Raw genomic sequence first — 11,891 nt, forward strand, 5'->3', positions numbered from 1 at the left:
CTCTGAAGAAGTCGATTCCAAAATCTGTTTTTCGATCGAGGCGCATGAATATTCATCACGCTTTTGGACAGACATGGTCACTAGATTATTGAGGCATTTGATCGCTTCATAAAAGGTCATTGGAGAATAAATCCAGTAATCCGACAGTCATATTCGGCGACTTTTCAGAGTAACGATCACGTAACTAACGAAACGAAAGAGGTTAATTGTAACGCTGTACACCCTGACCGTTTGGGCGAGTTTATTGGAGGCCTAGAGTAAATTATAAACTTTATAAGATTCCTAGTCTGACAAGCTGCTGGAAAATTCATTTTTCTGACCACCGATGAATAGCTAGAAAGTTTCGTTTCCACTTTTGAGTCCATTCTCTAAAGCGTGTAGCTTAAGTTTGCGCCCAAATCACCTTACGTCATCCTAGCATGCTGTGAACTGCGCGGGAGTAGTACAAAGTTACTACTCTATATTGCAAGTGATCCACACCGGAAAAGGTACCCGACTACTCATCGCTCTGCTTATTGTTGCGCCTTGTCTCTTGTCTCAAAAAGCTCTGCTTAGAGTTAAGCGTCTTCCTGTGATTTATCCTTGTTTTCGTGCCGGTGGGATCGAGATGGGAATCTTAGACTGCTTGCATTATCCCCTCAAGAGTTACGCGCTACAACTTGCAATTCCCAAATTCGATCGGGTTACTTGATTGTGCCGTGAAGACCCTTCACATACTGTAATTCGAGATCGGCCAGTCTTCAACTCACTGGCCAATATCAATCAATGGATCGAGTGGATTTTTGACAAAACTGGTCAGCTTAACTTGTTTCCATGAAATGGATGTATTTGACGTTTTTTGTGCTCTTTTTTAACTCAAACAACGCATAACCTTCCAAAATCAGCCTCTGAAATGCGGTCTGCAGACTTACTCAAATATATATCAAAATGCGGGGTCCCCGGTAAGCCAAACAGCCAAGATCAGGCGCCTCGTTTAGTTTTTAAGATGAACCTGACTCTCCAGCCCTGTCAGCAACTGAAGATCCGGTCTCATTTTTTTCTGAGAAACTTCAACGAATTGCATGCCGTTGTGTGCACAGCGCCCTCTCGGTCGCTATGGTGACTGACGGTCATTGACCGTTTCCTTGTCTTTTCCCGACGGATCCACCGGGGACTTTCAGTTTCACCTCAAAACACTGTCTGCACTATACTGAGGCTTTACGTAGATTTACACAGAGTGTGAAATAAAAAACAAGCCGACCGTTTAAGATTCACGGACGCCACTGATAAACAAGACCAATTATATGGAAATCCAGCAATCTGCGATAGTCAGTACACAGCTGCAACATACATGTTTAGAATAAGGAAACTGGTCAGCTGTCAACGCTACTTGTTAACACCCAATGTGGATTGTCGTTTGCTCCACATCCGAGTAGATTACGGTGCTTTGATGATGGTCATCGAGCTAACCTATGTACACTGTACAACTTAATGTAAGATGAACATAATTTTGCTTTGTTCCTTCAACTTTCTTTTGGGACAGCGGAGGGTTTTCGAACACTGACAAAAAAACGCACAAGCATTATTCCACAATAGTTATTCACACTTTATTCTTCTGCTTTTGACCACCAAACAGTCAGAAGTCTTTGTAGAGATTTCTCCTGTAAGTGGAGCCAATCTGTGCTGAGAAGCCGAGAAGCACTGTACAGCTCTTTCCTCCTTATTGGGAATCATCAGAAGTGTGCAGGACTTAAAGCGGGCTGAGGTGGACATTCCATAGCAAAAAGCATCTTACGCCACTCAGGTTTGCTGGAAACTGGTCTATCCGCCTCTAGAATAGTCCAAAGTATACTATTTGCACTACATTTTGGAGGGCATTGCACTAACAGAGCAGCCTGACCGGCAAGAAAACATCAATCCGGAGTGTCTACTTTTTGGTTTCTGTAACTTAGGCCAATAGCCTCCAAATAGCTTGATCGATTTTTCCATGAAAACTATTTTACCACTATTGTAATTAAATCTTCTTTGATAATTCAGCGCACATATATAACGTCTTCATAAAGATAACGGTGGTCTAGGCTACACTAACTTTGATGCTGTAAACGATCAATATAAGAGGAGGTGCAACCTACAAAACGTGTTTCTTCTCTTAGCATCTCTTAGTGAACCTTGAATAGTAGAGACGAGCGATTCGCACTCCAGTACACATTGAAAATAGGAGGAGAAAAGTAGTCGTAAAAACCTCAGAAATAAGAAGTATAAGGTTTTTGCACGCCCAAAGCATTCTGTATTCTGCTGCAACTGAGCTTTATGTGTGATCATACCCATATTTTGGGGTGGTAAAGCATTAAGTGTTTCTTCACAGGCTACACAAAGCAGGTGTTTTACAATATGGTGCACCTCATGAGATTGTCGGTTGTTTCGGTGAAACATGTAGATGATCGGTAATCGCCGGAATTCATAAAGGAAACCAAACGTGCAGTGAGTTCCGGGTTGTTCGAAGCTCATCGGCTGCGCTACTAGACGCTGCAGGTTCCCATATGTTCAAATGGTCTACAAACAACGCACACTCAATTCCCACTACGTTTGCGAGGTAGTCGCTTGAAGAAACCTAGAGGATTGTGGACCGGGCAGACGTCATGGGCACTCGTGACCTTGGACAGCGCTGATGAGACATCATCAGCCCACAAAGCGCTGTACCTATTACAAAGTGGCAACTCAAATGTAAAATACTACCGTGGAATACGCAACCCTGACCTGGATCAGCAGATATTAAGTTATCGGAGTGCTTACTGAAATAATTGTATACAACATCCAGTTGACTATTGATATTCAAAGCACTTATCAATGTTTTAGAGGGGGTTATTGTTACACGATTATGACTTCCAAAAGCCATGCTATTGGAGTGCCAAGGCACCTATGCTTTCGATTGAGGGCAAGGCGACTCAGTGTTTACAGCGTGAATTTACGGACTAAAAGGTCCATCGTTCGAGTCCGACCTCTGCCTCTCGATGTCTATGCTGCAGTATTCCAGCCCTTGTGCTTCCCTTCTGGTACATGGTAGTTAGACACCAAAATGATGCCACAGCTGAATGAATAAAATAAATAAATAAATGTATGAATAGTTTCAATGTGCTGTCTTACGTTTACCTTGTAAACCATCCTAATCACTTTATCAATAAAAAGCTTCAAGCTTCAATAGGGTGATAATAACTGTGGTTATGTTTGTTGCTTCTCCTGAAAGTTATCCTTGCCAATGTAGTTTACTGCAGCTGACTGGGGTTTTTACACCGGCCGTTGAGAGTTAAAAGTTCAGGTTGGCCATAACTCAATCATTAGTTTGAGGGCCTGCAGATGTAACCAATCTGGGCTTAGGGCAATAATTCTGCCAACACTAAACTCAATAAATGTTGGTTCTGCTGGTGACTTATTAGCAGTCGAATATTAGTAGCAAGTTGCTATTTCTAGCTTTAAACGAGCAACACGGTTCACAATTTATGCTAGTCGATAGATGAATGAAACCGGGTAGATGAAACCGCCTGAAATTAGACACCCTCGTCTGAGTGCATTGTCAATGGCAGCAGCAGCTGTAAAAAACCGAGTAGTCTTCGTGTAATTCCTTTAGTTGCCGCAGTTTTGTTCACTGGTGATTTGGGGAGATGTAGAAAGGTACTCATTGGAGGCGATATCTGACATAATTGATGAGTAAGTACGGGGTTATCAGTAATCTTTCCACTGGGGACATTGGGAGAGAAGCAGTGGATCGAAGTTGATAGCTTGGATTTACGAGCGCCCGTATCTGACAATGTCTTCAACCACTGACGTGTCTCATCTCCGGAGCCTCATCCAGGGAGGTGACAATGACTAACGCAGTTGGATTTGCTGGTTTTTTATTTGGCCAGCCCTGGCTTGTTACCAGCCTTTGCATTAACTATCAGATTATTCGCAGTTAGGTCACCAAATGCCTTTGAACCAGTTCCTCACAGGCAAAAAGTGAAATCCGTAGACTCCGTGGTTTTCCGGGCCACACAGTCAGAATCCGGATCGCTATGATAGGATACTGAGTGGATGTCAGAATGGATTGTGCGTTTTGATATCCGACTATTGGTCCTAGCGGAGGTGCCTTGCAATGCCACTGTGTGGACTTAACAGTAGCTTCTACTAAACACCATATCCCTTGTCTAGTGTGAGTGACTTTTTCATGTAAATTAATCCATCATTCAGGTCCTCAGACGACGACTGAGCTGAAAATCTGGAGATCATCAGCTGCGCTGGTCATTGCCGTCTTCCTGGATGGGGACCCCGAGACAGGCCATATCAATGGTTAGAGATATTGTCATATATGCCCAGTCGCATCCTCAATGGCGTTCATGCATCCAAGCTATTGCCTTCAATGCTCCCTTCCCAATCCCCCACCCTACTTGACAGTCCACCTACGATGCAATCTTTGGGTAGTTTCATCCATGAAGGTGACCATGAGAGCCCTCAATGGCGCTCATGCATCCAAGTTATTGCCTTCAATGCCTAGCTCCTTTCCCAATCCTCCCACGTAACAGTCGACCAACGGTGCTGTATTTACGCACTAATTTATCAACTCCCGCGTGGCTACCGACCCCACCTCCCCGAATTATCGGTGAAGGAAACTGTGGCTGTTACAACCACTGTACGACAACTACGCGGTTATTACAGCTGGCAATGATGGTAATGATGGTGGTGAAGACATCATGACTGAAAAATGTCGAACAGATCGCACCGAATTCCGGCAATTTGGATTTTCGTGATTGATAATTGCGAGAGGTAGCCCCCCCCCCCCAAACTGCTGTTCCTTTCGCTTCCACAACACATTTGCGCTTCCACCAACATGCTCATATCCGTGAATATTATGGTTGCGAGCTATCTAGAGCGGTAAAGCTACGAGATACCCTATTCTCCTTTATATACCGGTAATATCTAACTCCAGCATGAATAATAGGCTTACTGGTTCTCACCTTACTTCACCAGTAAAAGCTCCGGAAGGTACCTTATAACAGTTTTGCGCGGCCACATGAAAGCGTTTGTCCAGCTTCTCACGGACGCTTGGGAGATAGAGCGACGGTGGAGCAACCAGGACTTCTGAAATATTTGAGAAAAATATGGCTCATTATGATTTTGCACAAAAACATTACAGTTTTGTGCCTACGTGATCTCAGTTACTAACCTGTGTTTGGATCAATCTTGGCATGGGTAAGCATTTCAATAAGTTTATCGTTCTCCTTCTTACTACCATTCATTTTCCAGTTGCCGCCAACAAAGAACTTTCTGTCTGTGGGCATTGATAGGCAAAAATTCCACTGGGGGCGAGAACACAAAACACCGCACGTAAAGCCCGCGCAAATTAGCGTTGCGTACTCCTCGCAAAATATATTGGTAAATGGTCATCCAAAAATATCGGCTACTGAGCTTTAGGTGTATGACCGCGCTCAAAGGGAGGAGGACGATAGGCCATGAAGGTTTAACATTGTATCATTACTTTGCGCGAACAACTTCCGTCTGGCGCACAATACAATAATTTTTTCAATGTACAAAGTAGTCAGAAGCCTGTGGCTCACAGGTTATGACAGAATGGTGATGCACACTGTTACAGATCTCGGAGCCAGTGGAGAAAATTTTAAGGGATAGAAATAACCCATTGGGTATAACATGAAATTTCCACACCAGGTACCTGACAACCGTACGGGAGACTTAGTAATGGAATGGGAGGACGAGAAACGTCTAGTGAGTGATGTGGACTGCTTACGTTACCTTAACTGGAACGTGGAAGCACATGTATGATGATGAACACCAAAAGAAGTCCGGATAAAGATTTACCTTGGGGGTATTCGGTCGAAGCGTGCGCTCTCCCCCCGGGTCCAATCAGTTTAATTGCTTCGCGGATTCGGTCCATCTGAAGAGCATGAGGCACAAGTGGAGCGGTGATCTTTAGAGTCTCAGAGTTGAATTTTAAGCTCACGAGAGTGAGGACATATAACATCTTCATTTCAAGCAGTTAGAAGAGAAAAATCAGAAAATATTTTTCCGATAAACTGAGGGCCCCGGTCGCATGATACCCATTTGGCGTCACCGCTGATTCTTAGTAGAACCAAGGTAGGGTTAATTAGCTACAATATCCTCACCGCACAAAATATGGATACCAGGCTTCCTCGGAGCTGATAACGGTCCGGGTAAATATATCCCGGATCCTGAGGTGAAATTATTTGTCAGTAATTCGATGGTCAGTAGTTATCGGGGTGGTCGGGTGGTCAAATCCATTACTAATTAGATCCTTTGTGGGCCCTAGGAAGATAATTTGGCATTCTTATTCAAAAAAGGCTGACGCGGGCTTTGGAATTCCGTTGAGTTATTGGATCAAGCAGTGCACAAAATGGATCGAAAGACAACTGAGGCAACTTGGGGCAACTCTTTGTGATGGAATGATGACAAGCTTGAAAATAGCCAGATAACCAGGTCAGTTGTGGTATTCAGCTGTGCAATATACTCTGGTAAATTTTCACTAGCCCCAACTAAGGCTTTCCTAATGTCTTAAACGAACAGCGGATGAATACCCTCCTCGTTTTACAGAGGAGAGGGCGATCCGTTGGCCAAGGCATATCAGCATCAGTATCCACGTGAGTTTTGGTTCACAAAAGTAGGCAGGTACTAAAGAGCGCTGTAAATATTTAGTGACGTAGACGAAAAAAGCAGACCCTTTGATGGAGACCCAAGAGTACAGCACAGCACTACAGCTCGTCCCTGGGAAAGAAAGGAACAAGTCTATCATTGAATCCACATGTAAATTGCAGAGTCATGATTGGCGCGAACTAATTAGCAATTCGGAACCCACTTTAGTAATTTGAAAAGTCTTTGGCTCGTTAACATTCTTCACACATGGTCGGTCCGGATCGGGTATTTGTTTCATCGAGGAGGAGAATTCGCCGTTTGTGAGGTGAATTTAAGTGGCCTAATTAGGAAGCTCTCTATCACCAAACATGGTATACTAAACAGAATATAATGAGGATCCAGCTATATGCAGTGACTAGTTTCGTAAATTAGTGAGCTCATCTTTTCACTCAAAGAGGGAGGCCGGCTTCGTAGACAGACTGACGAATCTCTTAGTAGAGCAGTTTAGGCAGGGTAAGCAGCCCTCACATCCGGATAACAGCGTAAAAACATCACCGCTGTGAAACACTCGGTACCAAGTGTTATGCGGAGGAATACGGACATACTTCAAAGCAGGAACAAATGGTTTGCAGCCTATTCGCCTATGTGCTTTACCCGTGTGGAGCAAGGTGAAGTTGGCGATCTAGAATAAATGTTCACTGAGTGTAAAATGACAAACAAGAAGTCAGTTTTAACTCCATGTAGATAATAATCGACTTAACCAAATTTCTTGCACCATTATTAAGGGTTGCTGCACGTCTTCCACTGCGGAACTCTTAGGCATTTAAATGGGACATTCGGCGCCAGCTGAGGTAATGCTGGTAGTCCTTGTTCTGGGCTCTGCTACTACCGGTATATTCCTCAAATTCAAAAGTTTTCACAGGATCAAAAAACCAAAACCTTTTGTCCAAGTGCATTAGTCCCCTAAGACTATTACTGTCCATTCAGAAACTTTGTGAACTATGAGAAAAACAAAAGATAACAGCGGTACTGAGCATCACCTTGAGACCAGTAAAACCGTTATTCATTCAATCTGGCTGATCCCCAGTCGACGCTCATATGGTCATCCAAATGAATGGAAATCATCCATGACTCATAATCGGCCTCACTCTGTCTATAGCAATCTTCTCATCTAACCCAGGTCCAACTGCCACGGAAAGGGGTATTTCCTCTCCGATCGCAGCACCCTTAGCGATCGTCGGTGGGCTGCCCATAAATTGAAGTATGGCATTGCAATGCTATCATTGCGGTCTGATGTCACTCCCGCAACTATTTTCTTCAGAATCTCGATTGAAACCTATCGCTTGAGCCTGTATTTGCATCTACGAGCAAATATTTCGCCTGGTTCTAAGTTCTAACCGGATGATCGTATCGTTCAGATTGAACCAACCGGGTTTTGCTGCAATTTTGACCTGTCCCTTCCACAAGTCCAATTTCATTAACGGTGTGTTCATTTGGGTGTTTATTTGACCCCATGCAATGCCACTATCTTCCCATCGAATCTATGCTTAACGCCTTATTTTCCTATATTAGTGGCGACAATGATTCTACTTAGTTTCATTCCAAACCTTATTTTTCATACAAGACCTGCCTCAACTTCAGATTATTCCATATCATTTCCATTTTTGCTTTTTGTGACCCCGGTTAATTACTTAACCGTCCAGAGTTACCGCCCAGTGATAGTTCTTATTTTTAATTCATGTCAACCGGCTTCAGTTTTTAACTAGATGTACCTCATGCCCATTGTTCTATTTTTTCGGTTCACATGACTGCAGTGACTTTCCACGTAATAAATATGTCTTGTTGGTTGAACCTCTCTAGCTGTTGTGTAGTTGCGCGCTGCGTTCGCCTTTTCACGACTCGGTCATGCCTTAATAGGCATTTTCCCTAAATGTTGGGAAATATAACCATTATTATTCGAAAATTCTCGGACTCACAGAGCAGTAAATGGTTGACTTTTTTTAAAGAGCCTTCTGCCTTTGCAGCAGGCGTCTCCGTAGACTAAGCCTGTGCCGCAAATTTTGACACAGCCAGTAAGTCTAACCTCACACCTTTGCACGGCCAGATACTATATTCGCCGGTATAATCACTCTTTGAGGGTCTCTCCCTCCCACCTGAAACACAACCACCTACTGGGAAATTTAGCTTATAAAGTACCCGCCATCCGTCGGAGCGTGACATGTGATGAAATAAAGAAGTGCAGATTGTTTTTAAAGTGTAGGATTCCGTCGTTGGATGTTTGAAAATCCGTACCGGGTGCTGTCTATCCAAGGTATCTACAGCTTTCGCATCGGATACTAACCCGATTCTTGTGTATGTGAATATATACTCCTTTGATTCCTTAGCTGATATGTTGTCAGTTTTGACCAAAACCCCAAAGAGTGTGGCCGTGTACTGCTGAAGGAATCTGACCTGTATCTATTCCCGCACTCAGCAACTCGCATTTTTTCGTCGTTTATCTGACGTCATGAACGTTGACGCCATGCATGACAAGTATGACGTTGGGTAGATTATTTGTGTGCATGAGACGTTTTTCGTGTAGTTACAAGCTATTGCGACGGATGGCATGAGCATTCGGCGACCCATCGGGTTTGTCTCTGTCGAAAACGTGAACTTTGCGCTTTTGCGCAAGCATATGATGGGCGGACATGAAGCCGACATGATGTTCGTCGTGGATAAAATCACATAACAGATGAGGACTGTCAAAGCGCCGTTTGGCTGCTACATTATATTGTGCATTCATTACTTAGTCGTAACTGTTGCAGACACTGTCCTATCTCAGCCGGCAAATATTCCACCGCAGGATCCGCCCTGATAACGCAACTGAGTGAGTGGCCGTGTAACTAACAGTAATCACATAGGTTTCGCCATGATTCGCAGATCCCGCGTAGAACCCATCCAGGCTTTGTCACTTGAGTGCCTACTGGTAGCATGTCGCTCGAACTTGCGCAGCGCTGGTGGATACGTTTCGGAAATATGACCACTAACCGTCTGAAGGACGCAAATGGGCATTTGATGAAGCGCGTGCATCACGCCGACAGCCAGAATTACGCCCTCCTGAAGGTTTTCTGGCACAGCGAATGGTTTATGCACGAGTACGAGATGCAAACCACATATAAGTGTGACCACTGACGAGTCCGTAGGGTGACAGCTACGTTCTTTGTGTGGTTTTTCGGATGACGACGAATGCTGTCAACCCAGTTCTTAGGCACATTGGCACATGTGGGCCAACTTCAACGTACTGTCAGATAGATCGTTGCAATTTTACAAACCTGTTGTCAGTAACCTGGATCCACACTCTCTGCAGATTGAAGTTTTTTAACACGTTCCAGGCAGGAAGCTTTTTCTTATGCCCTAATTCGCATCGTTTTTTTCCCGCCACTTTCAAATCCTAACGATCAGATCTTGTGTCATCTGATGTGTTCTCCACTAGAGATAAAGAGCCCTTGTAATTTTGGATCCCCACCCATGCCACCTCAGGTGTGATGAAGTCTTATTCGTTNTCCGATGTGTTCTCCACTAGAGATAAAGAGCCTTGTAATTTTGGATCCCCACCCATGCCACCTCAGATGTGATGAACTCTACCTCGTTAATGCCCACTGTTTACGTACCTTTTCCAGGAAATTCCCATTATACAAGTCCCCCATCGGTCAGGTTCTTATTCTGACTGTATTGCCACGATCATGCCTAAGGCATGCTACCCACTAGTTAGGAATAAATATTATTATTATTACCGGTTAGTTTTTGGTACTAACCCCAAGATGTTCTCAAACAGGCTATACCTCGACTGGTACCTGCACGCGAACCTTTTATTAATATGTGTGGCTAGCCTATGTACACCTGCTTTCAGACTTCAGGAACCACTCGCTACCTGCAACAAATAAAGTAACCAAACGTGCAACACTGTTCTACCGTGGGTGGCCGTCTATGTGTTACGCCTGCACTGAGCCTGCCAGACTACGCGATAAGAGGACAGGGAACTCGAGACATGGCTGTATTGTCAGCACAAAACACACAAAGATTCTGCGTAAATGTATAGGATGAATAAATTGACGTTCATCTGTTTGTTCTGTACACCCAATGGTGGTGTTCCTGTCGTGAACAATTTCAGCCTTAACCTGCCCAAAACTATTTGGCATTCTGCGCTGACAGATGATGCTCCTTTTGGTCTCTGCGACCTACCGATTGAACCTGCCGGTCGCTGGTGTCCGCAAGACCGGCTATTGCTGTGATGGTGGACCTTGTCCACTGCGTCGAGGTCCCCAGGCACGTCCACTTGGTGGATGTGCACGTAGCAATTAAAGACACTTCCTTTGAACACCGATCCATCACGCAAACGGAGCCTCCTGTCCATCCGGCAATCAGCCAAGCGAGCATGCTACAATTTTTGCTTTGATCTGATAAGGCTCTTACAACGAAAGTATTCTGTTCAAGTTCCGAGCAGTTGGTGGCTGGTGAGCGGAAGCAAAATTGGAGACCGCAATTGGCCGCTAGGTTAAGCTTTCACGCATAGTCGATGCTTCTTGTTTACTGACCGGTATAGATCTTGGCCATGTATTTACAAAAAGTGAAGAAGATAAGCGATAACGCGTACAGTCATGAGCACGGTGGGCGGTGTCTGGCCACCGGATTAGGTTGTCGTGAGTAGCCGAGACCTCATAATCAGCGTTCGACACAGACATTAGTCTAGCAGTTACGATAATTAGCCGGTGAGGTTGAAGGCGCGTGTTATTGTCAAGACGAACGGGATAAGTTTCCCCTATCACTATTCAATGCAGTTGGACCTGCTGATCTTCCCTAATTGGGTAGCACAAAGACGTCATATCGGAGAGATTGTTATACTGACCAGCTTTGTATATCAATTGAGTTCATAAACAGAGAAGCATGCTATCATCAATACTTCACAGTGACTCAAAATTCTCTTCCATCATTATATTGAATTGGAAGCGAGCTCCTCAAAAAACTGTTTTGCCGAAGTTCGCGGAGCCAATTTTCTAATTCGCTACGCCTGTAGGGTTTGCAAAACTAAATCAAATATTATGGGTATAATTTGCGTAGTGCATTCTAGGTACGATATCTCACTTGTGATGAACACCGCGGAATCTAAAAATCTGCTAGAGTTTGATTTTGCGCCTAATCTCGGGAGCCGGTTATAAAATGCAAACCAGTAGTGGATGATGGCCTTGAGCGTTCAATAACTTATACAAAGTTTCACGAGTAAAATATCAGAAAACGGT

General features: G+C 44.2%; 1 protein-coding gene across 1 annotated transcript in view; it reads right to left on the reverse strand.

Annotated features, from left to right (window-relative positions):
* Positions 1-5,364, reverse strand: part of T265_10017 (hypothetical protein) — a gene marked incomplete at both ends in the record, with an annotated part of 18,252 nt that extends 12,888 nt beyond the window's left edge. The window contains 2 exons of the mRNA XM_009176262.1: positions 4,968-5,091; positions 5,177-5,364. Of these exons, the coding sequence (XP_009174526.1) occupies positions 4,968-5,091; positions 5,177-5,291 (239 nt within the window). The remainder of the gene's footprint in view (positions 1-4,967; positions 5,092-5,176) is intronic.
* Positions 5,365-11,891: the final 6,527 nt, after the last annotated feature.

Source organism: Opisthorchis viverrini (assembly GCF_000715545.1).
Source record: "Opisthorchis viverrini unplaced genomic scaffold opera_v5_326, whole genome shotgun sequence".
Taxonomy (NCBI): Eukaryota; Metazoa; Platyhelminthes; class Trematoda; order Opisthorchiida; family Opisthorchiidae; genus Opisthorchis; species Opisthorchis viverrini.